This window comes from Aquila chrysaetos, chromosome 11 (assembly GCF_900496995.4).
Source record: "Aquila chrysaetos chrysaetos chromosome 11, bAquChr1.4, whole genome shotgun sequence".
Lineage (NCBI taxonomy): Eukaryota > Metazoa > Chordata > Aves > Accipitriformes > Accipitridae > Aquila > Aquila chrysaetos.
In genome coordinates this window covers 11719009-11746341 of record NC_044014.1, presented here as the reverse complement: position 1 = coordinate 11746341, position 27333 = coordinate 11719009, and the positions used below count along the sequence as shown (strand labels likewise).

The 27333-nt window shown below is 43.3% G+C and overlaps 2 protein-coding genes and 1 long non-coding RNA gene across 8 annotated transcripts; 2 read left to right on the top strand and 1 right to left on the bottom strand.

Moving 5' to 3' along the window:
* The first annotated feature begins 595 nt into the window (after positions 1–595).
* On the top strand, positions 596–20370 carry PDCD4 (programmed cell death 4). The gene is made up of 13 exons (XM_030030113.1): positions 596–690; positions 5063–5208; positions 6402–6498; positions 9893–10189; positions 10764–10858; positions 12618–12731; positions 13011–13232; positions 13499–13596; positions 15084–15198; positions 15996–16103; positions 17049–17159; positions 18148–18287; positions 19639–20370. The coding sequence occupies exons 3-13, from the start codon at positions 6459–6461 to the stop codon at positions 19697–19699; spliced, it is 1401 nt and encodes a 466-aa protein (XP_029885973.1). The 5' UTR covers positions 596–690; positions 5063–5208; positions 6402–6458; the 3' UTR covers positions 19700–20370.
* On the bottom strand, positions 11346–21439 carry BBIP1 (BBSome interacting protein 1). Of its 5 annotated transcripts, XR_003925732.2 has the most exons (4): positions 21313–21439; positions 21016–21233; positions 16988–18655; positions 11346–14125 (listed from the first exon to the last, which is right to left on the bottom strand). XR_003925732.2 is itself a non-coding variant. In XM_030030115.1 (2 exons), the coding sequence occupies exons 1-2, from the start codon at positions 21356–21358 to the stop codon at positions 21079–21081; spliced, it is 201 nt and encodes a 66-aa protein (XP_029885975.1). In that variant the 5' UTR covers positions 21359–21439; the 3' UTR covers positions 21015–21078. The 5 variants fall into 5 exon arrangements, 1 of the variants encoding a protein (XP_029885975.1); XR_003925733.2 differs by lacking the exon at positions 16988–18655; XR_003925730.2 differs by lacking the exon at positions 16988–18655 and having other exon boundaries at positions 11346–12330.
* A 524-nt stretch (positions 21440–21963) lies between these two features.
* LOC115348457 lies at positions 21964–25125 on the top strand. 2 transcript variants are annotated; one of them, XR_003925828.2, is made up of 3 exons: positions 21964–22243; positions 22852–23004; positions 24724–25125. It is a non-coding gene; the product is annotated as an uncharacterized LOC115348457 (long non-coding RNA). The 2 variants fall into 2 exon arrangements; XR_003925827.2 differs by having other exon boundaries at positions 22666–23004.
* The last annotated feature ends 2208 nt before the right edge of the window (positions 25126–27333 follow it).

Below are 27333 nucleotides of genomic sequence, written 5' to 3'. Positions count from 1 at the left end.
CAAGAGACAGGCAACTGAACAGAGCAGATTGATTTAACTGATAAGATACATTTTTGCTGTCTGCATTATGTGTGGAAATTTATATTCCAAGTGACACAGTAACAGACTCGGTTGTAATCAAACAGCACTGCTGAGGTGTCAGGAGCACAGATGCTGCCTATCGAAAATATTTAAAACAGAAAGTAAAACTCTGAAAAATCTGCAGCAGGGAGTGCAACGAAAGCACTCTGTGATGTTTCTAACCCAGGGCGACTCCTCTCTGCTTTTCATGGCTCGCTCTGGTGCTGGAGGTCGGACGACCTATGTGAATCACCCCAGCTACAGCTCAGATAAACCTTGATGAAAAGCAAAGGCCAGCAGCAAGGGAGACACGCGGTGTCTATTGTGCACTAGACATCGGACGGGGGGAAGGGCTGCTCCACGCGTTTTGGGCAACTTCAGCCAATGGATTCCTCCCCTGGGTGTTACAGGAGGGCTTGGCCAGCATGTCAGAAAGGGAGGGGAGAGTTTGAAAACAACCCAGCAGGCTCGAAGGAAGGAAGGAGGTTTGAAAGTGACCTGCTCACCTCCGTGCAAGCATTTTGCTCCAGGTGATCGGCGGTGTTAGGGGTGGAAGCTCAGGAGGGGCCTGGTAGCGGCTGGTGGGTCCCCGCTCGGTGCGGGTCGGCGTGGCGGAGGTCCTGGGCGCAGGTAACCCCGGGACGCAGGTGTCGGGGAGCGGGCGCTGAGCTGCGCAGCCCGCACAGGTTGCCTCGAGGTGTGAATTGGCCAGAAACGGTCGAAAGAGGGGTTTTTTTTTCTATGGGAGGAGGAATTCTGCTCTTTTGTTTTTATGGGGATTTTGGTGGTATGTTTGCTATTAATGCGGCTGGGGGAGGGAGGCCGGGAGGGAGCAAGCTCAGAGATTAGCATGTGATCAGCTGGCTCTTAAATATTACAGGCGGTTTTGAGGTTAGAAAGGCAAAAAGAGGCAATATCTTTTGGCAAACCGGTTGACACAATGGAAAAATACATATATTCTTTCACGGACGTCAGCCCTTTTTCAGGTCATAGTGTTTTAGAAATCAGAAAGTATGTGCAGTCAAATCTAGACGAGATTTCCAGTGATTGATAACACAGCTGCTAATAGAGACATTCAGCAGAAGATAGAAGAAACACCATTTTCTTGTCTGGAGGTGTGCTGGATGGTTCAGGGGTTTTAATCTTCTTTTGATTACTGACCCAGCTTTTGGGCCAGTGATCCAGTCCTAAATTTTACCAGAAAATTCTCTAGCAATTTTCGACTGTGCTTTAAAAGGTGTAGTTGGCGTGATGCACTAATGTGGTATTTTGTGGCATCTTCTCTTGTGGTTACTGTTTCAGTTTCTCTGCCACCTCTTTCCTCTTCGCTGAAAAATCTCTTTAAAGCCCCTCTTCTGTCTTGCAGGGGAAGCTGGATTCCATGATCTATTTAATAGCTAGAATTTATTTTCCAAATCTCGGTGATGACACTGTAGTGGTTTGCTTGGTACATGCTAGTCAGTTGAGGTGCAAAGAGCAAACTAGAAATTATTTTTTGATTGATGGGGAAACAACATCTTTTGAGGCTGCCTCTAGGTTGCATGTGAAAAAAGTCTTGTGTGAGCACGCTGAACTGTCCTGACTTGAAAATGTCTGCAACTCAGTGTCTTTATGAACAAGAAAGGTTTTCTGTCATTTGTCTGATGGGAAAGTATTTATCATTAAAAACACAGCAATCATGCCACACATTCTTTTAACAGATCACTATTATTTTAATTCTTAAACCTAGTTTTGATGATTCATGCAGAGCTGGGCCAGTAAATCAGTTCAGAGGCTCTTACAGAAGGAAAGTTTGGCTCTTATTTCCATCAAATGTACACTTATTTGGATTAGAATTATACTGGAAAAATACGTAAAAATACTATGAAAGTCAAGTCATCATTTATTAACTGAGGAGGATTCTCTTGCTGGCAGCTGAAAAATCCTGCAATGCAAAAGTACTAAAGCAGAAGGGATCTTTATTTGCTTCCCTCATAGCACTGGACTGCTATTGCTTGGGCTCTCCGGAGTGACAAAATACAGAAAGAAAACAAAGGGTTAGCTGAGTTTTTAGGAGAGACTGTGAATGGAGGCAAAATACATGACAATGAAAGGAGACTATAATCTCTAATTAGGTGTCTGGCCTCAGGCAGTGCGTATAGAATAAACAGGGTTAATGTAAACTAAAATAAGGTAGAAAGTTTGGAAGGTTGTGGATGGATATGCACGGTTTAGCTGTCAATCCTAAACCTGCACTGTGTAAAAGAGTTTCAGCAGTGGAGAAGGTGGCTGCAGCACCTTTTACCTGTCAGATTGACTGAACGGTAGGAATCCTGTCTGTCAACTCTGAGGCAGTTGTGGCGTTTCCCAGTCCCCCTGCCTAAACCAGTGTCCTGTAACACCCAATGCTGAAGAGAAGGTAGAGGTGTCCTGTGTGAAGAGGGAGTAAAAGGTCTGAAATCCCCACATTAGCTGAGAGCAACACAAAGGAGAGGCAATACATTATTTTTCTGATGGTTTTGCTCCAGAAAAAAAAACCAAATTGATTTCTAATTAAAGGAGGAGGACACAATGTCGAAGAGGAGCCAGGCACAGCTATCAAGATTTTCCATGGCTGTCTGTGCTGCCCGTGGAGGCAGGGCTCTCGCTTTCCCAGTCAGGTTCTGTCACTAGCCCTGCGAACACTCACCCGTCCCCTCACATGGTCTCTGGGTGCAACCGTTCTCCTGCATCCCAGGGTTTGTCATTTCAGATCTAACCTAAAACCTGTCCGAGGTATTGCTGATGGACGCTAATGATCCTCCTAAACGTCAGGAAGGCAGGAGAGGATGACCTGGTGCGCTTTTGTGAGCGGACTGGGCAACGTTTGACAGGGAAGCGGCAGTTGCTGGTCTGGCGTGTGTGCGGTAGCCCCAAAGGACACCTCTTCACGCACCTACACGGGTAGCTTAAGCCAGCTCCACCTCAACCCCCAGGCCAGGCACCCCAAGTGGGCCGGTACGCGCCACAGGGCCTGCAGGACAGGGCTTCAGCGGGCGGGAGCCGAGCCGCTGCCAGCGGCGGCAGCAGGCAGCGCCGCACCGAGGAGTCTCTCCGGCTCCCTCTCACACCGAGGCACCTCCTTCACCTCCCCGGTGAACGCGGCGCTGGTCGCCGTGCCCAGCCGGCCGGGCCGCGGCCTGCAGCCGCCGCTCGGCGGGACGTCGCCTCACGGGCCGCGCCGCCGAGGGCCGCGGGCCGAACCGACCGGCCCCCTCCTCCTCTCCCCGCACGAATGGCTCCTTCCCGCTCCCTCCCCGCCGACGCCCCCGAAGTGGTTTCGCCCTCCCCCCTCTCTCCCCCTTCCTTTTCCTGCGGGCCGAACACCCTCCCGTCCCCACCCACCGGCATCTCCGCCTGCCGATTGGCTGCGGCGGCGGGCGGCAGCCAGCCAATCCGCGGCGCCGCTGCCGCCCCTGTCGCTGGGGGGAAGAAAACAAAAACAAGCAGGCAGGGGTGCGCGCGGCCGAGGGGGCGGGGCCGAGCGGCGGCAGCGGCGGGGAGCGGAGCGGAGCGGCCGGGCACGCGGACCGCCGCCGCCGCCGGTAACGGTCCCGCGCGCGGCGTGTGAGGGGAGACAGCGCGGCCCGGCGCGGGCGGCCCTGCCTCCTCCCGGCGGGCGCGGCGGGGCGAGGCGAGGCCAGGCGGCCCTGCAGGGTGCGTGGGGGGTGGCCAGGCCGCGTGGCCGTCGCTGAGGGGGCGGTTGGCGCCGTGAGGAGCTGCTCCTCCCCCTGACTGACCCCTGGCCAGCCCGCCCCGCTCTCGCTGCCCCGCCGCGTCCGGTCCCTCGACGGTGGCAGCCGGGCTTGGCTGCGCAGCGAGCCCCGCGTCGCCGCCTCCGGCGGTGGCAGCGTTGTTGAGGGCACATGCCGTGAGGTGCGGGTGCTCCTCGGCCGCGGCCGGGCCGGGCCGGCTCGGCGGTTGCCAGGCCTGCGCCGCCGTGCGAGCGTGTGGCGGCAGGCCCCTGTGGCAGCCGGGCTCCCACCGGCCTTCAGCCCTCAGTCACGCCTGTTTTTAAGGGCCGGAGTTGCTCCGCCATTGATTTCTTCCAGCGGCACAGGTTTTGTAGGGGTGGCTAAATCTTACCTGGTTATCCTTACGTGTGGCAGCAGAACAACAGCTGTTGTTTGCAGGTGTCCAAAGCCTCGGTGATGAGTGTTTGCTTAAAGCTAGGGGGGGAGAGAAAGATCGTGTAAGCTGTGTGGAAGTTCCTCAGGGATGTTTTCCATGGACGTAAGGTCTTGATAAGTTTTGGAAGCTTTCTTCTGCAGTGTGTGTTGTTCCTAAAGGATAAGTTGCCGCTGTTTGCCTGGTGGGGTAGAATTGCCTATTTAGATAAAGTACATGCAGTGGTGGTGAGCACAGAGAGCTCAGCATGTTTTATTGGTGGTTTTCAGTGACTTAGGAAATACCCTTGTCTGCTGAACTACTTTACTATTTGTATCACTGATTAATTTTTAAGATCTCTCGCAGCATTCTTGTTTTACAGATGCTTAAACTTCTCTCCCTTTTGTTCCCTATTATCTCTTCTAACGAAATTTGAGGGTTATTTATTCTGATGGTTTTAATGCAAGTTTTCAAACTGTGTTCTGTAGTTGATTGGTAGTACTGTGTGGTATAACTCTGCAAAATACAAAGTGATCTTTTTTTTGACACAGTGATAAATACTAGCATTGTGAGGCTCCAGCAGACCTGTTGGCTTGAGTTAATGAGAGGGTGCATTGCTAAATTGAGAGTATGTCTCCTGATCAGTATGGCAACATGATCTATCATCTTTGTTACAAAGCAGGGTGCCGAATCTCAAAAAGACAGCATATGAAAATTGTGTTGTTACTTACTACATTGCCATAGGTGGAGAATTTCAGCTAGGGTCCTATATGGAAAAAGTATTTCTCCACTTGAAAATTAGGACTTGATTACAAATGATGGAAGTCATGATTGTTCTTGTAATACAGGTTTTGTCCTTTGTCTTGTTTTTTCAAAGAGGTGGACAACTGATGGAACATTCCATTAGGAAGAATAAAACTGTTCTTACAAGGTAGTTTGCTCAGATTAGACTGAGATCCATACAAAAAACCTCCAACCAACAGTGACTGGGAACACTTGAGAACTCCTGAATGATTGATTGAGGTAACTCAGAAAAAACGTTTATCTAAAAAAATGGTGTGGGGCAGGGAGGACTTCTTATTGCACAAAGCTGTTAACTGTTTGGGTTGGCATTAGGAAATGCAAGATCATGACAGCTTGATACTGTGCCCTAAACCAGAGTTTCTTTATTGCCAACGGTCTGTGATGAATCATTTGCAGTTAATAGGTCTGTGGTAGGCAAGTGGGCATAAGAGGGGAAAACAAGGAAAGAAGAGAAAAGGGGAAGGGAGTGCTGTCGTTTTGTGTCACAATCTTGCCACTCAACGGTAAACTGTTTTCAGGGCAGCAAAGGGTGAGAAAGGGGAAAAAAGAGCCACTGAATTCTTATGGGGCAGACACAAATACCAGTAATATTCACAGGACTACAAAGTGATGTGTGAAAATCTTGCAGGTGAAAAAGTGTATGGGGAATTCTGGAGCTGCTTCATTTTTTGTGTATAGAAAGGAAAGATGGATGATGCCATCTCTTTCACAGTGACATAGGCTGATTTGTAGAACAGCAGCTGTTAGGAAGAGGGAGAAAGAATAACAGAAAAAGAGAAGTGTTCAACTTTATCCTTTGCAGATTGAATGGTGGTTGTTAAGAGTGTTTGAAGGGTGCAGAAGCACAGATGTGAAAGCTTGACAGCTGTATGTATGCGTACAGTAAAACATAAAGACTATGTCTTTGAGGGTAGGAACAAAAAATAGCTTGTCTTCTAAGGGCTGGTCTGAACTCGATAAATTGGTACCATTTTATCAGTACAGTTCACCTGAAGAACATTTCTCTTGTGGTTGCAATTATAACATTGATATTGTATGCTCATATAGATAGCCACTTTGCAGAATAGGACAGTCTAAGTTGATAGAGGTGGCTTTTATCACCTAAAAAAACCTGCATACAGGGGGCTTTTACTTTTAAAATAACGGCTTTTATCCTGGTGCCTCCTTTATAAGCAACAGAACTGACAGCTGTGAAGACATCAGGGCTTAGATAGATGTGTTTGAGGGTGGTGCTGTCTCATGTTACACTGTTTACCTTCTCAGGAACTTTTCAGTGGTTACTGATAGTTAATTATAACTTTAAAAAACCTATTTTTGCATTGTATTTTGTAAGTGAAGCCTTTGCAGTTTTTTACTTCTTTAAGATTTGGTCTAGTGCTTTTCTTGGCCTAAGCTTCTCTGTTTCTGTTTAGGCCTTGGAGGGGAAACGTTAAGACTTCACATTTCACAGTCAGTTCTGTTAAGCAACTATGGAAGTAGAAAAGGAGCACATTTATATTACCCCAACAGGTATGTAATATAATCTGTATTTTTTTACTTAGAATTGCTTGGCTGACCTGAAGTGTTCTCTGTAGAAAAATTGTATTACCCGTTAATTTTTTTAACAGTACTGGTTTAAAAAAAAAAAAAAAAATCCTCATCAAAACTTTACAGAATACTTCTTTCAATTATGCATCATAGTATCCTGCTTGATTACATTTATTTCAATATTTGTTAAAATCACAAAGTTAACATTTCTTTAACTTACTAAATAATAGTGACTCTAGACTCCTTATCACCTGACTTCAGGTAGTGCTGGTGTGAAGAAAAGAATAAGCTCAAAAGTAAAATGTGTAGGTCCATTTGAGAGGTACAAATTCTGCTTTTCTGTAGCTGTTTAGCTTAAAATTAGAGGAAACAGATGATGAAAGGCTTGACTGGAAGTAAGCTGGCATGGGAAAATTTATCGAATATGTGTTAGAGACTGCCCTGAAATTGACTGGTTTGTCCATATCACAAATGTGTTTTATGATGTCTAGTCAAGTTAACAGTTTCATGTTGTTTTCTGTGTCTTCCAAAGGTTGTGATGATCTGCACTGACCTTTTTATACTGAAGAATTTTTGTAGGTTTTAAATGTTTTTCAGAAAAAAATTGTATATATGTTAAGATGGTATGTAATGCAGTTGAAGTGGCAACATGCTCCATGTGACCTCTTATTTTAAACCAGAATTAGTTTAATGTGGAAGATACATTGCTTCTCAGCATTTTAGAATTATATTTGGATAATAGGTGGGAAACTGCTAGATATCTAAATTGACCTAATTTGGTCAAATTAAATTTGTGTGTAGGTAAGTACTTGCTGAATGCTTTGTTAATTAAGGTAGCATCGTAAAGGCACAAATTTTAAGTGTGCCTGCTAGGCTTAATAGCAGGGTAATAAGATGAATTTGGATAACTTTTTAACCTATAGTAAGCAAAGTCTTAAAGTTTATAAAACACTGTTATTGCTTATGTAGGTGTGTGTGTATGTTATATGATGTAAAAATGAGAAGCTGAAAGGAAGATCTGCATCATTTTATATGTACTTTTTATAAAATTATTTTATTTTAGAAAATTGTTGAAAACTAGTATATCTGTTTTATCTATTTTTTCAGCCTAACTAGGTAACTAATAGTGGAGGGCCAGTTGGTTATAGTATTATGGAGAAGGAGGTTGCAGCTGGAAGTGATAGTGTTATATAAAAAAACAGTTTAGTAACACAGTGAGAAATATCAGGTCTTAAGGGTTGGATGTTTCCTGTGGAGGATTTCCTTTAGTCTTGAACCTGAGATCAGGATTGTGTAAGGAGGTTGGACTGTAGCCTTCCTTTTTATTCTTAGTCGTCAGATTCAGGACTGACATGTTAATTGTTGGCCATTTTCTTGGGAAACTGAGAAAGACGTAAGTGGTCGTTTAAGAGTGTAGTTCCTGGACAGTAGGATTGCAGTTCTAAACTAGAGAAATTCATGTGAGAGTGGACATGAAGAATTATTTAAATTCGTTTGTCTGAGATGAACTGATTGTGCTGATGGGGTCTCCCTGGGGAATGAGAGGAAGGAAACCTGTTCTGTTTGGTTTTGCTCTCCCGCCACCCCCTACCCCCCCAGCTTTATGCAAATCTCTCATTGTTTTATTAAAATGTTAGACAAACTGAGAAAGCTTGTTGTGGGGAATCTTTTCCTGGATGTGATGCATGCTTTTCTTATTTAGCTTGCTGCAAGCATAAAAGGAATGCTTTTGTGGGAGTAATGAGTGGAGAGATGAAGCTTAGACTGGAATGGCTGCATTATTGTTCAGCTATAGCATTCACATCTGTGAACACTAGTCTCTAAATGTTACCACTTTGATCACTAAGGAGGCAGTTGCATCAAACTTTCTTCACTTTGTAGTGTAGTGTCCTCTTTGATATGGGTAAATGCTTTGAGGTTGGAAATGTTTTATTGGTACACTTTGCTTTCAGAACAATTTTTCAGGAACCTGTTTTGAATTGAAAAAATATAGTACTGAGAAGTATTGCCAAGTGAACGTTGCTAATTAGAATGTATTGGAATGGTGAAGTAATACATTCAGCTAAGGTCAAATACAAATCTTAAATACTATTCATATTCTGGGTCTGTGGCAGTGAACTTTTCTGTAAAGCAGACTTGGCACAGCTGGAAAAGCAGCTTCTTCTGTGTGCCTCATCGTTGTACTTTACCTAGGGTTTGGGCTGTAGGTTCTATCTTTGAGACTGCTGAATCCTCAAGAAAAGAAGGGCTGTATAACAGAGAGCTGAGGCTGTTCCCTTTCCTTTTGTGTTTTCCAATTTCCAAGGACTCCCAGGGTACTAACTGGAATGTAAATAGGTCCGCAGGTGCTTTTTTTATCTTGATGGGTTAAGAAGGGGAAGAACTTAAGGCTTTTGGTCATAATGCTCTCAATAAGACATTCTGCTGAACCATACAGTTCAGGTGGGGGACATCCTAACTTTGTGAAATAAAAGACTTTAGATCCAAATTTTAAATGTGCATTAACTTCCCGAAAGAGTGAAACTATTGCACTTCTCAGTGCTCTGAGACATTCACAGGTCCTTAAGTTGTGAGTGTTTTTTGTTGGGTATGAAGCAAAGCTAGTTACCTATTACATATGAATGTGCTGGGGAATAAACCATGGCTATTTTAGAAGCAGTCTTCACAGAAGCTACAGTGAGGGGCAATCCATAGACAAGAGGAGAGATCACACTGTTTCAAAAGACTTTATTCTATGAGTCTTCATTGCCGAACTCCCCAGGCTTTGTATTAAATGGCATTTTTTTTCCATAACTTCAAAAAGAAGAAATAAAAGTAGTGAAGTTTTTGTTTTCTTGTAAGTCTAAATCATTGCTTTTCCAGCTGGTGAGCTGTGTTTGAAATTCCTTGAATGAGGGGAATGTTGGTTGATGATTTAGGAAATTAATTTCACTTTGGTGACTAGTCTATTAATGTTAGTGAGTTTTTACAGAATTTACTGTATTGGCAGTTCTGTTTGTTTCTAAATCAAGAGATGAGTGGGTGGCGTGAGAACTAGGCACTTAGATCTTGTGTACTAAGGAGTTCTGATAGTTTTTGTTTAACAAGGGTGGGGTTTTCTGTGGTTTACCTGTTTATAAATGGTTTATTCATTTGCTTTCCAACTCTTGACATATGCTCTGTTTAGATTGTGGATAGTTTGTGCAGGGGAATAAGGAACTCCTTATTACTGTGATGTGTACACATATTTTAAAAACAACATCGTTTGTCTGAACACTGTTGGAAATATGAGTTCTATTTAATCTTGTAATCCTTTTAAAATGCAGTGTGTTTTGGTATTCTAACTTAAAACTGTTTAAAAGTGTAGCAGATTTTTTTGCTCTGTCTCCTTTTTAAGAACTTGAGAATCTAAGTGATGCTCCATTTTCCGGTGATGAAGAAAATGGTGGGTCTGAGGAACGAAAGACTGAAATCAATGGAAATTGGATTCCTGCAACTTCAATTACTGAAGCCAAAATAAATGCTAAAGCAAAGAGACGTTTGAGGAAAAATTCTTCTAGAGATTCTGGGCGAGGAGACTCTGTTAGTGACAATGGAGAGACACTGAAGATTGGAGTTGTACCAACGAGCCCAAAGGGGAGACTCCTGGACAGGCGATCCCGGTCTGGAAAGGGAAGAGGTCTACCAAAGAAAGGTTGGTGTAGCTTAGTGAAGAGAGTAGCATGATAAAGATACATTCTGTCCAAAACATAGGGGTTTGGTTTTTTTTTTCCACTGGGAATCATTTTCATAAACTGCAGTCTCTCTGCAGGCATTGGTTCTTTATGTTAGATAGTAGGTGGCAATAGGAGCTAATAGTAGGTGGCATTCTTATGAGAAAGTTTTACGTGTATCATCAATTAACTTCTGTCTTAAAGGTAAGTACCTTTTCTTAGCAAATGTAATACACAAATTTGAACTGTTGGTGGTTCACAGGATTGTTATTAATGCAAACTTAAAGGATGGTTATGTTTGAAAGTAAAGTTTCAACCTTCAGTAATTCTTGTGCAGTTTCATACTGCTTCTTGTATCTTACTGGAAAGTGATGAAAAGACTGGTTGCTAAAGTGGGAACCTGTCATACAAGCACACCCTTTTCAGCGTGTATTGTTAGAGTCAGGAGGTGGGCACAAGCAGTGATATATCACTTAAGTGAAAGAATGTTGGGTTGAATTCAGAAGTATTCTTTGTAAACTGATGGTCCTTGCTTACTGTCCTGTATTTTGCCAGGTGGAGCAGGTGGTAAAGGAGTTTGGGGAACACCAGGTCAAGTGTATGATGTAGAAGAAGTTGATGTTAAGGATCCTAATTACGATGATGACCAGGTAGGCAAATAATTTCTTTGCAGAGTTGTTTTTTATTTCCTTTATTGATTTCAATTGCTGTGATGCTTATGTTAATGGAAGTTTGACCTTGTGAGTTATGTGAATGTCACCCTGGCTCTACTAAATGCTAATTTTCATGTTCAAGAAGGGATTATTGGCTAGTTAAAGACAACTGGTGTAGAAGTGTCACAGTGTAATACTCACAAATTTTACCCCACGAGCCCTCTTTCTGTGCCTGACTAGGCAGCACCCTTCTACCAGGTGTGTTCTTCACTGCTGGTTCCCATTGAGGTGAATGTTGCAATGCTGCTCTATACTGCAAACAGGCACCGTGTTAAAAATGCAGCACAGACTTTATTAAGTTGGGAGTTTAGTAGGGGACAGTATGCTTTATGGATTTTTCTCTTCCCTGTATTCCCAACCCTCCCAATGTCTTGTATCTACTTGATATAAACACTTCAAACTAGTGCAAAGCTGATAGCCTGGATATTTTGTTTACATGTATTTATTTAGAATATGTTGTGGAAGATATCTTACAGCCATATTATCGGGGGGGGGGAAAAAAAGCTTCCTGGGAAAGGGTGCTTTATAACATTAAGTCACTGAGGAAAGGAAACACCGATTACAAACTCATATTACTAAAGTCTCTAAGATCAATACAATTGTGAGACCGTAAGTAAATTCTGTGTAACATAAGCAGAGCGATGGTGGTGTCCTTTGAGCAGAGGCTGTTTGCTGTAGCCATAGCTGCTGAGAGGATGGTATGTCGGAATATCAAAACCTTCTTCCAGTATCAGTTTTTTCCCTGCAATGCAATGCTTTACATTAACAGATTAGCTATTAAAAAGGAAGCTGATCAGTGCATAAAAGAAAGTTTATTGAAGAATGAATATTCTGTGGAACTTCCGTATGCTTAGCTTTTCTAAGGTTGTAAATGGAGACTGATGTGATGGAATAATAGGCTTTTGGACTTCTGCTATACTTCTTGATCATGGAAAGCTTCCTTCCAATAAGCATTAGTTGGAAAACTTCTTTGTTCAGATTTCTGTGATCTGTAGCATTGCTCTGAATGTTACTTCTGTAGTCTGTGAGGAGTAGGGAACTGAATTACAGTGGGGAGATCTGGTTGTGCTGGAACTCTGCAGGACCAGGTTATACAGGAGGCAGTTGCTGTGTGATTCTTTTTTTTCCCCCTTAGGGAATGTCTTCGCTCACAAATATTCTGAAAATGCTGTTTCTCTGATTTGTACATGCTATTGCCTGTCTGGTCCCGCAGTCACTAAGGAAGAGGGAAAGCAGGCAGGCTTGCTGTCAGGGACTGGAGTGCCATTTGCAGGGAAAGGTGCTGAAAGTTACATCTTGTCCTGTGGCACAGCTAACTCTTGGGCTGGGACAGGAGCTTCTGTTGCTCTCCCTTCAGTACATACTACATTGGTACCTGAACTCTGTGTTCATGTGGTATCAGCAGAATCCTAGGAACAGAGTTTGGAGTGTTTATAGTAACAGTAAATTCAGCCTTTCAGTTGAACTCGGCTAACAGTAAATTAAAAATAAAAGCAATATAAGCAGCATGACATTTAGCCAGTATTGTCCGCACTTTAAGACATAATCTTATGTTTTCTGGCAGAATACTGACTACCAAGACTAAAGCATTAAGGATTTAGAAGATATATTTTGATGCTATTAGCACTGCAAAAGATGTAAGAAGAGACAGTACTGCTTACAAAAGGGTATATGCTTTTGTTGTCTTTTAAAATAGGAGAACTGTGTCTATGAAACAGTAGTTTTACCTCTGGATGAAAGAGCATTTGAAAAAACTTTAACACCAATCATACAGGAGTATTTTGAACATGGAGATACTAATGAAGTTTCGGTATGTTGCATGCCTTTTTACTTCTTTATTTTAGGGGGCAAACCTGTAGTGTACAAGGGGATCCAACTGCTGGCTATAAATAAGTGTATAGAGATGTTGGCAAGAAATGTGCAATAAGAATACCTAAGCAGTTATATTCATTACATGAGCAGAAGTGTATATGTAAATCTAAACACAAGCATATAAATATTTATGTATTTGTAACATTTATATAATATATATTGATATAATAAAAATTATGAAATCTTAATCTGTTTTGTTTTTTCAAATCTTACTTAGGAGATGCTGAAGGATTTAAACCTTGGTGAAATGAAATACAGTGTGCCAGTGCTGGCTGTTTCCTTGGCATTAGAGGGGAAGGCTAGTCATCGGGAAATGACATCTAAGCTTATTTCTGACCTTTGTGGGACAGTAGTAAGCAAAACTGATGTGGAAAAATCCTTTGATAGACTGCTTAAAGAACTACCTGAATTGGTGTTGGATTCTCCCAGGGCGCCACAGGTATATTTGTAAAGTTTTATGCTAGTAGTCAAAAGCTTTTTCTTTTAAGTTGTGGCTAAAATCAATCAAGTAAACTAAAGTAGACTCTATTTTGAAAAATTGGATTGTCTTGCTGTCTGTAATCTCCTACCAATTTCCTAGGCTGTGTTTTTACTTTGAGATGGCTCATTTAAATAAAATTTGAAAACCAAGCACATTATAGTTGTCTACTTAGAGCTACTTTGAAATTCAACATTTAATTAAAAATGCTTCTGTTTTGTATGCAGTTGGTGGGCCAGTTTATTGCTAGAGCTGTTGGAGATGGGATTTTAAGCAGTACCTACATAGATGGCTACAAAGGCACTGTGGATTGCGTCCAAGCTCGGTAACTTTCTTGTTTTCTCTATATAGCTACAGTTTTCTATTCCAAATGCCAAAAATGATGATTTGGATTTTAGGACTTCAGGATAAATCATGTGGTTCTCTATAACTTCTTATTTTTTAATTTAAAATGATAAAAAAGAAAACCACAAAGTTTGCAACAACAAAATCCAGAATGACTCAGGTCAGAGGAGAAATACTGAAAGTGCCTGAAAAATGTATTAATACATTTGACTTCAGTTTGTCAGGTTTGTTGTCCAGCTTATGGTTGAGGGTGAAAAAAAATGAGCTGAAACAAGAAGTGATTATGGAAGGTTTTGTCTTTAGAAAAAGCTTTAATGTGATTAATGAGTAAATATAGCATCGGGACAGCTGCTGTGAATATGTTGTGAAATACACAAGGGATTAACTGTTTTGCCTTGTAAAGGTTTGAAGCTTGTGCAGTGCTTTCCCAGACTTTCTCTGTAATGCTTTATTCATCAAGAAGTATAATTGTTTTCCATGTCAGGGTGAGAAGTTTGAAGGAGCAATCTCTGAAAAGGAGAGACATTTTAATAACTAGGCATGTTTTATTATTTTTTCCCCCATAAGTGTGTGTTTCAGGCTTGATACGGAGGTGCTGAACTCTTGAAGCTTCTAAAAGCTCCCTTTGTAATGATTATAGTTGGGTACTTTTAGAAGGAAGGGAAATGGTTAGCTGCCTAACTTGAGGGTTCAGATTGTGAAAATTGTCTTGTCAGTTATACAGATGTCTCCTGTGATTTGAAGGATTGTAGCCTGCATACTGCACATCTGGTATGCTTTGCTGCCTTTGCTATTTCTTGTCCAGTCTTTTCTGCTTGTTAATCTTGGTGAATAGTTATTGTTATTGGCTAGCCCCCAGTCTGAGGATTGGGATAGCTGTTCCTTCTTTAGCTAGATGGTCTTAACTGGATCTGAGGTTTTTCACCTTACTTCCCTTTTCATTCTTTTCTCAACAAACTGGCAAACTTTCCTAGTTCATGCTATCTTTTTGCAATTACATATTTGCCTCCTGAAGTGCTATTTTGGCATAATTCTTTAGATCCAAACAGAAAATAATTTCAGTAGAAAAGCTGTTCTTCAGTGTGGAAGCAACTTAAGCCTCTTTTGTTTGAGATACACGTGCCAAGCTGCGTTCTTGGAGGAATCCGTCTCTGCATAAGAAAATACTAAGTTCTTTCTTGTGAGGATGTTTCAGGTTCTGCACTGATGATTCAGATCAGCTACCATCACAGCATTGTTACCAGTCCTTAGCATGGTACAACCAGAAGTATAAAGGTGGCAGAAAGAAAATGTGGGGAGCTAGCTTGCTGGCTTCTTGATCCAGATGTCCCCATGGAGTTGCTAACCTTGACCTCTTCCCAGGGATCTGGTTGTTTTGCCCAAAGAGGAGTGGCAGCGGGGGAAGTTACACATGTCTTTCAATAAAGTTTTGTATTAACTTTTTAAAACACCAACTTTGCTTTCTAGAGCTGCACTGGACCGAGCTACTGTGTTGCTGAGTATGACAAAGGGTGGAAAGCGTATAGACAACGTGTGGGGATCAGGAGGTGGCCAACAGTCTGTGAAACACCTTGTTAAAGAGGTAGCTGATTTCTACAAAACTCTCCTCTCTAGAGTTTGCTGTTTGTCTAAGCTTATCTTGTTTGGTATAGAGGAAAAAGATACATATATCCTGTAATGAAATGATGTCTTGAGTGTTTTGGCTTTTTTTTTTAATTTATACAAAGTAGTTTTCAAAAACTGATGTAGATAACTCTTGATTTTATAGTATTTGTCAGTGGTGGGAACATGCTAGTACATATTCTGTATTGGAAGCATACATTTATTTTTGCTTTAAGCAAAACTTTAAGCACTTAGCTTTTTAAGAGCTTACAATATGAAATGGTGAAGCAATTAGAAGAGCCAGGATGAAACTGGCTAAACTAGATAAACTATTATTTTTTGGCATCACTGATTAAAAGCACAGTAATAACTAAAAGAGTGGAAGAAACGGGAATGTTTAGAGATCCATGCTATGAAGTAGGCAGGTTTAAAGGAAAAGGTCATGTTATAATTTTTAAGTTGAGTGTAACAGATAGGAGTTCAGGGGAGAAGATAAAACTTAATCATACCCATATTAACCTTTTCTGGTGATATGCATCTTCTAAAGCAATGTTTTTGGTGCTTGTGTGTCTGTATTAACACTATGGATAGGTATTTGGCTTACACTGTGTTTTAGGTTGCTGATAATGTCTCAATTTAATTACATTTATAAAAATGCAGCAAGTTTCAGGAACTAACTTGCTCCTGGGTTGATTGCAGATTATCAAAACAGTTGACAGCTTTTAAATTTTGTACCTAATTAGTGTTGTGCTTTTTGTTTGTTTTAAAATTCAATAGATTGATATGTTGCTGAAAGAGTATTTGCTTTCTGGAGATGTACTAGAAGCTGAACGTTGCCTTCAGGAACTGGAAGTACCCCATTTTCACCATGAACTTGTATATGAAGTAAGCAGAAATCAGAGTCCCTTTAATAATTGTCAATAATACCAACAGGTTTGGTTTTGTTTTGATGTGGGCATGCAAATAATATAACTGGAATCTGAAGCTCACATTGCTTGTTTTGATGTTATTTGAGTAACTAAATTGTTTCATGTAAAATTAATGGTTTGTGTGCTCATTTGTGTGCACACTGTGCAACAAGTAAGCTGCTGCTAACTCTGGGAAGATCCAGAATTAATTTTTGTTTGTTGGGTAAATAGCTGAATTCAGATTATTATAGGTTGCTGAAAAAGAAGAGCTCAGTTTATTTTCTGCTGAGGAATTGCAGCAAAAAGCCATACTTTGTTTTGGTGTTTATTTCCTTTTAGTTTCATATATCTGGGTGTTCTAATGGGTGTTACCTGTTTTTGTTAAGTTATAGAGCTTCCTTTTCATCTAGCCATTTGTAAAAGCTCTGAGATACTTCAGAACCAGACTAGGTGAGCGAAAGATCATCTTTGCTGTATCTGGGAGACTGTTCCCATTTGTACTCCTTTATCTGCCAAATTGGGAAGTGGTTGTTTACCAGTAAAGCTGAACACCCACAATCTACAAAATTTTCTTTTCAGTAAATGGACTCCTTTTAGAAAATTCCTTCACAATAGAAAAACAGAATCCTTTTAGTTGAAAGGGGTTGAGGAGATTTGTAGATTTTAAACTTCTAAGTTCTTCTAGAATCACAGATACAAAATAATCATAGATACAAAATTAATTTCACTAAATTAATTAATTGCCTCTGTACTGCAGCAACCATATGGATGTAGTCATGTATCTCCAACCAGAGCCAGAAAGGCAATGCTTTTCACTCCATCTAGTCCTTTCTGGTTTTCCATACCTCCTCATACACTTACATGACATGTACTTGAACCACTGTTTTCTTTGTAGTTAAAACAGCTGCATGATTTGTTTTAGGCCATTGTGATGGTTTTGGAGTCAACTGGAGAAAAGACCTTCAGAATGATACTGGATTTGTTCAAGTCTCTCTGGAGGTCTTCTGTCATTACTATGGACCAAATGAAAAGAGTAAGTGTGGCATTTAGAGAATTTTGGGTAAGGTCTTCCAAAATTTGCCTAGTTTTTACCATCTTTTAAGTACTGTTTGTATTCTATTGCTGACTGCTGCTTTTAAGTTCTCCATGGTTATTCTGTATCCAGTACAAATAATTTGTCACTGATGTATGTACAATGCTTGTCATGTACTGGCAGAAGTACAAATGAATTCCGAGCAGTAGCTCTCTGTAGAACTGTGAGGTACAGAATATTTGAATCTTCAGTCAAAGATTTCCACCTGCTTTTATGCAATTAAGTGGTTAAACCTAATCATTTAAAATGCTGCAATATAGCTTCATTTTTCTTAAATAATTTTTTCTTTTTATCCAGTAGTTCTTCATAATTAAAGCAGTACAATAAGGACTGACTTAATTACACATCAATTAGAACAGCTAATATTTTGCACAGTTGGGATCATCCATGGCTTTGCTTCTAGGTATGAATATAAGACAGCTGTTCTGTCCCAGGGCAAACTAGGTACCACACAAAGACTGGTGTCAAAATTTACCCAGCCATACTGCTGGCAGGAAGTGATGAAGTCATCTATGGTTGTCACTAGTGTTTCCCTTACTGCATAAACTGTTGTGGTGATTTGTGGCCACATTTTGTTCATTTACATGGAAGAAAAATTACCTTTTCTTCCTTGTGTTACTACCCATGCAATAGCAGCCAGGCTACCACACACATTCTGTACTGTCTGGATTTCTGACTTCTCAAGAAGTTAAAAATTCACCTGGTGTTTTTATGTAGATAGGTAGTTGTGTAATACCATGGTAGTGGCTGGTAGTATACCTTCCTTTTCTACTGACTTGCAGCTGCTCTGCTTTAGGTTGTTGAAACTGTCCATAGTATAGATGAAACTATATTGAAAAATAAATCCTCTGAGTGCAAAAGGGTACTTAAAAAATTTGTTATAAAATCATAGAATAACCAGATCATTATTTGAATTCTTACATTGTAGGGCTATGAACGAGTTTACTGTGAAATCCCAGATATTAACCTGGATGTGCCACACTCCTATTCTGTGCTTGAGCGGTTTGTAGAGGAATGCTTTCAGGCTGGAATAATCTCCAAACCACTGAGAGACCTCTGCCCTTCAAGGTACTTGTTTTATTGTAGATAGGTGAAGGCACTGCCTTTTGTTCCCATTGTAGGTAACAGAAAGCAGGATTTTATAACCAAAGTATTACAGATTGGAACTGGAAACTATAGAGGATGGAGAAACAGAGGGTTGGACTGGTAAGAAGTTTATTAAGAAGCTCCACTGGTGTGAAACCTGTTATGTGGAGGCTGGGATAAATACTTGAGGAAAGTAAGCCTGTGGTGAGTCCCAGGCAGCACGTCTGTGTGCTCTCCAGAGAATGAAGACCTGCCTCTCCTCTGTTTTGCTGGTAGAGATCAGGACAGTACTGAGGTGGAACATTCAGGCATCACAATGATCCATGTAGGTGACCGTGGAAAACTGTCAGCTACGGGGGGGGGGGGGGGGGGGGGGGGGGGGGGGGGGGGAATTGCTTAAAAAATGGTTTAAATATACCAAATGGCATGAATAGAGTTCTAAGATGAGACAACCAATCTAATGTTTATGTAAAAAGGAATAGGACACTTAGGTGGAATAAGCTTTACATACCTGATCCCTTCGTGTCTGTCTGTCATGTGGTTTGTATAGTGGTTTTGGTTTGTTACCGTTCATAGTGTAAATGATGCTGTTTGAACTGTAGCTTATCAGTATTCTGTTCTCTCCTTACTGGTCACAATACAATTAATAAGTCTCATTTCATGTAGGGAACACATGTAAATTTTTAAATATGATGTTAAAACTATTACTTGCAATTTTATGCATCGGGAATAATACTATTTACTAGACAGATCTTTTTCAGTTTGGGTATTTTGTTAGGCTTCTTAAAGCATCTTGACAGCTTGTGATAAATTCAAATTTTGAAATGTTAGTGTCTTTATCAAAAACAGCCTCCATTTGTGGACTTTAGACTTAAAGTAGAGTTTGTGTGTATCTTGGTATCAAGTGTTTTGCAGGTTTGTGGTATGGGAGGTTTGAAAGTCATCACTGCAACAAAAGGTTGATTATGCTTCAGTTACCATTGTACACCGAGAGGCGTTTTTGGCTTATGTACTTAGTTTTGGGTAGAAAACCACCATTCCTAGGCTTTCAAGCTAGCATCTTTTGCAAGTGTGAACATTAAAAGGTGAGCAAAGTGGAAGGCACTTGACAATGCAAATTTTGAAAAGCTTCTTGCAAATAAACCTCGATGTAAGATTCAGATGGATTTTTAAGCAATTTATCAGTGATCAAGAATGTCAGCTAATCTTGCTGAGCTTGCACACCTTATATGTGACTCCCAAGACCAAGAGAAGATTCTTCTCGGTGATAAGAAAAAAACCAACCAATGCTACTTTGAATTACTGAAAAGATACTTTCTACTTTTTCTTACAGGGGCAGAAAGCGTTTTGTGAGTGAAGGAGATGGAGGTCGTCTTAAGCTAGAAAGCTACTGAATGTGAGAACCAACTCCTGAAGCCTTAAAAGTTTAAAGGGAAAATAGATATCTATATATATACAAACATGCATCCTTTTTTGGTGTGTGTGTGTATATATGTATACACATATATAATACACCAAAATTTTAAAGAGTTGCTTAGCACAGTTCATATTTTTTTAAAAGCACATGTTTTGGGTACAAATTGTTTTTTTTAAAATAGTTTTATAAATTTCAGGAAGAAAACTTCTTTCTTTGGGCATATAGTAGAACAACTGGCCACTCTGCTGTGGTGGTGCCTTCAAATAAGCTATCTTTTTAAGTGCCATATGTTTATGACCTAATCATTCCATGTTTGCATCGACGTCTGCCTGTCGCTCTTTCTTTCAAGGACAGTGTTGTCATCATAAAATCACTGGTTTATACAAAGCTTTATAGAAGGGTCAAGTTAAGCTGCTGTGATCCCATTTCCATTGCTGCTGAAGAAATACTGTGCTTTGGGAGGAAAAATAGCTGTTTCTTTGTTTTAAAGAACCCAAGAAAATGGAGTTGGGTCATAAGATTAATTCATCTGTTCCAGGGGAGAACACTGGTTGGTTTTAGCCCCCATGTACCAAACTTGTCTTTTTTTTATGTAACTGGAAAAGTGAAAAGTTCTGGCAAAACATATTAAAAATATTTTTTTGTGAAGCTCTCCTTTCTGCCCTTTTTTTTTTTTTTTTTTTAAAACAGAGCAAATTTAACTGTGTTCAAATCTCCGCAGCGTGTGCAATTAAGCTGTACATCTCACACCGCCCTTTTGTATTACAGTTGAGCATTGAGTAATTAACGTCACGGTAGGTATTTACCAAATGTGTTTCTGAAAACCAGTGACGGGCATAGGAGCGTCCAGGCTGGCCCAGAGGTAGTTTGAGCGCGCCCACACGGCGCAGCTTGGCCGAGCCCCTTCCCAAGAACAAGATGTGTCTAGGGCAGACCCTCTTACAGCGACGCACTGGAGCCCCTCCTTAAGTTTTCCAGTTTTGCGTCAAAGATGCCCGGTGCCGGGACGCGCGGGCAGTCGGCGTTACGGGGCCGCAGCACCCCAGCGAGCCTGGGACGCCGTTACGCGACCCGGCCGGCGGGGCTGGGTGACCCGCCTCCTCCCCTCGTCCGACTGGGGCTGGGCCTCCAGCAGCGCCCACCGGGGTCCGGCGGCCCGTCGGACTCGGCGAGCCCGGAGGCGCATCGGAAACCGGCGAGTGGAGCTGCCTCCCGCCGCCCCGCTCCCGCCGCCCCTCCTGCCTTCTCGGCCGGCCAGCCCTTAATCCCCCAGCTCCCCGACAGCGCGGGTACCTCCGAGTGGCGGGTGCGGCCGCCGCAGGGCGCGGTGCCCGCCGCCCCTCCCCGGGGCGAGGGCTAGGGCCGGGTCGGCGGTGCCCCCTCGGGCGGCCGCGCCGCCTCCAGCGCCGCCCGCTGCAGCTTCTCCAGCTTCTCCAGCGACACCGACTTGAGGGGCAGCACCTTGGGCTTGCACAGCACCATGGCGGCCGCGTCCTCCACCGACAGCTGCCCTGCGAGGGGAGAGAAGCGCGGGGCGTGAGCGCCGGGGCCGGGCCGGGCCGGCTGCCGGGGCGCGCCCGCCGCCGGTACCTTGCTTGGGCAGCACCTCCCGGAACGCTGCCTTCCCCTCCGGCATGGCGGCCGCCGCACGGCGGCGCGCAGGCGCGGTGTCCTGGCGCCGCCCGTACGGGCATGCGCGGTGCTGAGGAGGGAGGCGCGCCTTCCGCGGAGAAAACTACAGTTCCCTGCCTGCGCTGCGCGGCGCCTCGCCCCACGCGCCCGGCCTTCAGGCCGGCTTCGGCACCCCGGTGCATGCCGGGAGTTGTAGTCCACTCGGGGTGGTGCCGCGGCTGCCCAAACGCATGGTGGGAATTGTAGTCCTTTGCGCGGCGCGGTGCCCGCCGGGAACTGTAGTTGCTGTGTCGGGGCAGCCCCGCGGCTGCGCCCCGGGCGGGGCTGGAGCGGCTCCCCCGGCGCTGCCCCGACAGCGGGGCCGGGCTCACCGCCAGCCGCCGCGGGGCCCTGCGTGGGCGACCGGGCCGCAGGGCGCGATAGCCCGGCTGCCCCGGGGCCGGGGGCTCGGTGGGGCGGCCGCGGCCTGGCTCGCTCCGGTGGGAGCGCGCAGAGCCCGGCCGGGCCGCTCCCAGCCTCCCGCCGCGGCGGGGCTTCTTCGGCGGGGCGGCGGCCTTGAACCCGCGCGGGCCTGCCCGGCCCCGCGGCGTGCCGCTGCCTGCCCGCGAAGCTCGGGCTTCGGGGCTTTTTTTTTTGTTTATTTTTTGTTTTTTTAAATACCTTCCCCCCCTCCCTCCCTCAGCAGACACCGTCTAACAGACGGGCTTGGCCAGGGCGTACACGTTCCGATTTTCATTTTCAGGCAGCGCCTCGGGATTCACGACGTGAATCACGGTACTGTTTAAAATGTAAACAGTAGTAAAAGCCGGTGTCTTTCTAAACTCTGAGGGCTTAAACGTCGCTAAACCTGATCAGCCAGCGCACCTGAGATCCCCCCGCACCCCGGCAGGTTCGCGTTCTGGAGGATCACTTGCCGCTGGTGGCAGCTTCCCTCAGAAATCCCCCGCCGCGAAGCCGTGGTGTGACCCGGGGTCGGTGGAGGAAGATTCACCCGACTGTCCGTCCCCGTGTCTGTGCGATACCTCAGCGCCGTCCCGATTCCGGGATGTGCTGTAATTTTAGATTTTGCTAATGAGCTTGCCTGTGTGCCCTGCACACATTGTCTGCCTTGGCCTTTGCTTGGGGATTGACAGTTAAGGCTTGTAATCCTGCTATAACCTCGCCTCAGCAGACAGTGACAATTCCTTTAATTGTTCTGAGATTGAGAGCTTTGTCGCTTCGTACTACAGCACAGGGACTGGCCGTGGATGAATAAAATGAGGGAGAAAATGATTTTTGCTAATCATTCTTTTCCATTCTGCCTTGATGCAGCTGGCTGCATGCTTCCCTCTGCTAGGTCAGGCACCCCACTGTGGACATGTGAGCTACGGGATCCAAGGCTTCGGTTTGCTGGGGGACCTGTGATAAAACTTTCAACTTTCAGTAAGCGGCACCTCTCTGATAGTTATTTAAGGCCTTTGTCTGCATTGTTCCCGAACTATTTCCTTTTTCCTCTAGGGCAACCTAGAGTAGGAAACTGATGGTCCCTCAGGTAGCCTGCTTCCACCTCACTTGAAGTCTTGCCTGCTTGTCGGGTTGGAGGCCAGCAGAGAACCTGCAGAAGCTGAGGGCAGGTCTCCTACTTCCTGCCGTTTGTGGAATCAGCTGGAGGTAACGCTTCTGGCTTGGTCTGGGGCAGCACAGAAGTGGCCTCGTTTTGTTGTGTGATTCACATATTCCACTTTCAGGTCAGAAGATTGGCATTGATGAGGCTATAAAATGGACGTCCTTGCTTGGCACATCCTTCTCTACCCTTTGAAGTGCACAGAAGCGTTCCCACTGATTTCAGTGGGAAAATCTCTTTTGTCTGGTGTGCTAGTCCATGTGCCAATTAGTATTTTGTACTGATTGGAGGGGAAAGGACTAGGGACTGACTTATGAAGACTGTGGATGTTTGTAGACTGGGGCATTTTAAACAGTACATGCAATTTGCAGATCAGTAATTTGGTAGTTGTTTGTTTGTTTGTTTGTTTTTAAAAACTGATCCAGCATCTTAAATATGGCTAGGGCTAAAAATGAATGTAAAAGCCAGTTATGACTGAGAATCTTGCACTGTGAAACCAACAGTTATTCCTGTGGTAATGAATATGGCCTGCAGAGCAACAGAAGATGAACTGAAAGCAAGACATTGAAATCAAATTGCAGGCTAGGTTTTTTGACAGTGTCCTTCACAGTGCCGATGACCACCTGGAGTCCAGCATTATGTGAGAATTGGCATTTACAGCAACCAGAGCCCATCTCAGTCATGTAGGGAATCACTTCCCAAACGCAGTTTTCCTGCCAACGGGGTTTGTTTGCTTGGTGATAAGAAACAACGGTCAACTCAGTTTGTTACTTGAGCATTTTAGTGACTGAGAAGTGGAATCTGGCATCGTGTGCTAAATCCATTTTCTTAGCTAGTCAAATGCCAACTTGGCAGCCTATCTAGAAAGCTGATAGCACTGGGGCAGGCGTGATTGTGGAGATTGTTTTCGACAGTCTCTAGTAAGTCTGCTTTTAAGACACCTCTTTCTGTTGGGAAAAAACACAGTTAACACCTTCAGGACTGGAAGGACTGGATGAAAGAGAGGAGAGGCATAGGCATTGCCTGCAGTTTAATATAGTACTTTTCAAAGTGCCTTAAAAACAGGAATGGGTTTAGCTTTGAGTAAGGCTGGCATTTATTCACTAGACTGGTGTTAGCCATAGTTGATAGGAGGGAAAAGCATGGCATAGAGGACCTACTTCCCCTTGTTTTGTTGGAAGAGGAACAACAAGAGAAGATGTGAGTTTTCCAATTACAGATGAGAGATCCAATCTTTTCTTCTGCCAAAGAAAGTGTAGTTATACCCCACTTTTTGCCATTTTCTGCCTCTCTGGTCAATGTGTGCTCGAATATACACTCATTTCTCTCACGGGCCTTTCCAGTTGCCAGAAATAGCTAGAAAGCTGAAATACTTTGCCAAAACCCTTCAGTCTGGGAAAAGCACTGTGCACTTGCAGTGGGACCATGCTGAGTCAGTGCATTGTCTTGGTGCCGCTCTACGTAGCTGGAGAAGTCAGAACAAGACCGTCCTTGCACACAGCATAATGATGCCCAGGTCTCAAGTTGTGTCCCCATGGCATGCAGCTTCCTAAAGTCCTGAGACTTGACCTTCAGATAAAACCCAGTGTTACTTGACAAAGTGTGACAGTGGTATCCACAGAGAGGACAATGCGCTCTAGGTTGCTTATCCTTATTTTACTGATGTCACAAACAAGTTATTCTTGTACACTGCAGAAAGCCTCACAACCACAAAACCAGCAATAATTTTAAAAATGATAAGCTTGTTTTCCTCCTCCTCTTCCCAGATACTCTGAGTGCAGCAGACAGCAGAGATGTGCATTGCTGGAATCCAGAGAGTTTCGTAACATGGCAGCCGCTTGCTGAAAGCCCTGCAGATACAAAACAACACTTATTTTAAGTCTTGAGAAACATCTCCTGCTAAGTAGAAGAAAAAAGCATTTAGGTGAAGCAATGTTGCTGGTCCCATTTGTTTATGAGGCTTGGTTTTTGTCTTTATACATTTTAAATGCTTTTTATTTTCATTCTGCTTTTTGAGCCTTTCAAGTTCATGTTTTCCATTTTTTCCATATGACAAGAAAGTCTGGAATCAAGTCCTTACTTTAAAAACAAAAATCTGGTTCAGAGCCTTGTATAATCATGTAGCTCCAGACATGGGGTGTTTAAAAATAAAGCCACTTCCATGAGAATTACCCATCTTGAAGGTGATTTTCTGTTCTAAGTAAATACTTTGTTGTCAGTTTAAGAAGCTTTTAATGACATCTGATCTGTGTTTGCTTTCCAGGCAGATCTCTCCCTCTTTAGTTCTTCCTTTCTAAAAATCTAGAGCTTGTTTCACCTCTATATGTGCTGACGAGGTCAGAAATGTGGTGTACCAGCATGACTGTGACGTGTGTTGAATAATGCATACCAATGCTTTCAAAAATACACGTGCAGATTTCATGCAATTGTCCCCTTAAGCTGCTGAGTGGTACCATGGGATACAGAGCCCATCATCTTCAGAGACAGGAGGAGGAAGGTGGTTTGGGTTTACTGGGTGGGGTAAGGCAAGGAACAGAAAGCCTTGCGTGACTCCCTGAGGGAATCACAAATGCCTTCAGAGCCTGCAGCTTGATAGCTTGATGTTTAACCCAGTCCTTGTTTTTGGAAGGGAGTTGACAGATGAATGATTTCTTTTAGTTGAGCTTTCTGAATACACGTATTTTAAATCTGTCGTTGTTTGATGCAGTGGTATCCTTAAGCTGAACGCACAAGGCAAGAAGGAGACGTCCTTATTCAGTGTGAAGATCTGTCTTTCACTGCTACATATGTAAAAGTGCCTGGAAATGTATTTTCCAAGGGACACAGAAACAGCATTTTGATGGGCTGTTCTTCCTGCTCTATCTCTAGCAGTAGTGTCCGGTAAATGAGAGACCCGACTGCCTGTCTTATTGCTATGTGTAAATCCCATTCTGGGCTCCCAAGCCAGATGCTCTAAACTGGCATTTCTAGGAGGTTACTGCTCTACTTGTGTGGTTTGAATCGCTTAAGTCTTTGGCCTTGTGCCTTAAAGTGCCAGCAGAGGCATGCTGTAATTGCCCGTAAATGCACCGTCTGTCATATTATTGTTTAATTATTCCAGCTTCTCGCCGCCACGCACTGCTCAGTGTCTCTCTTGCTATCTTTATTTAATTGAGTGGAAAAAATCTGAGACTTGTGCTTCGCTTACGTCACTTTGTATTTACCCAGCACCGCTGGATCCTACTATGAAGTCCCAGCTTTTGTATGCAGAAGTCAGTCTTCTATATAGAAAAAATAATGTCAATATGTAAAGCATATGTTAGAAAGAGAATCAATATTTTAACACATGGTAAAGTCAGACCATAAATCTCTTCACACAGTCAAATGATTGTAGTATTCTCCCTTGAAACACCGCTCCTCCCCCTGAGAAACAAGAGGGGGAAAGAAAACTCTTGAATAACCAAGCCCTTGTCCTCACAATGCAGGACTGTTCTTAGCCTGTCAATCTGTGTCCCTTCTTTCTTTTCTGTCTACTAACTCTCTCTTTTCTTGTGTGTCAAATGCCTGCCTCTTCAAGACCTGTCTTTCCCTAGCCCATCCCTGTTCATCTGTTTCAGAGTATTACCGGGATGTCAGCTCTTTCCTGAGATCAGCTTGTGATGACCAGCTCCGCTGCCTACTTGTTACCATTTCAAATATCCTTACGCTTCCTCCAAGCCTTGCAACCAACCCCTATTAATGTTGAAAAAAATAATCTTTCAGAGCTCTTTCCAACCCTCTCCTTGTCCGTATGGCCTATAAAAAAACTTGGCAGCACGCTGACTGCTTTTCTTTCTTCATGCTCCCTGCGTCTGTGACAAATGCATGTCATTTTTCTGGTCTTACATTTTGCTTTCAGTCTCTGAATCAGAACGCTCTTTTTGTACAGCACCCCACACACAAGATCAAGATCAAGGCTCCTGTGCACTACCACAATAATAATAAATATTAGGGTTGCGCACACTCACTCTGCTCTAGTTTTCATGGCTCTGGGCAGAAGGATTTTCATGATGTCCTTCTGAAAGATCATTCTGCACCTGAAGGATCTAGTTTTCAGGGTTTTTTTTTCAGAAATCCTTAACTGAAATTTTCCTTCACAGTTGTACTCCTTATAACTCCTGGCTCCCTGACTGGGCCAGCATCATTGTTGGGGTTGTTCTTTTTGCTTCCCATGACTGAACTGTAAGATTACTCATTTCATACTATTTTCTGATTTGTTTTATTTTTCATCCATCTCTTTCCTGCAGAAAAGAGCAATTTATATAATGATTTCACTGTGGAATTGACTTCAGGCTTTACTGCTATTTGTCACCATTCAGGAAATCCATCCCTGGCTCCAGGAGAACACTCAATCCCTG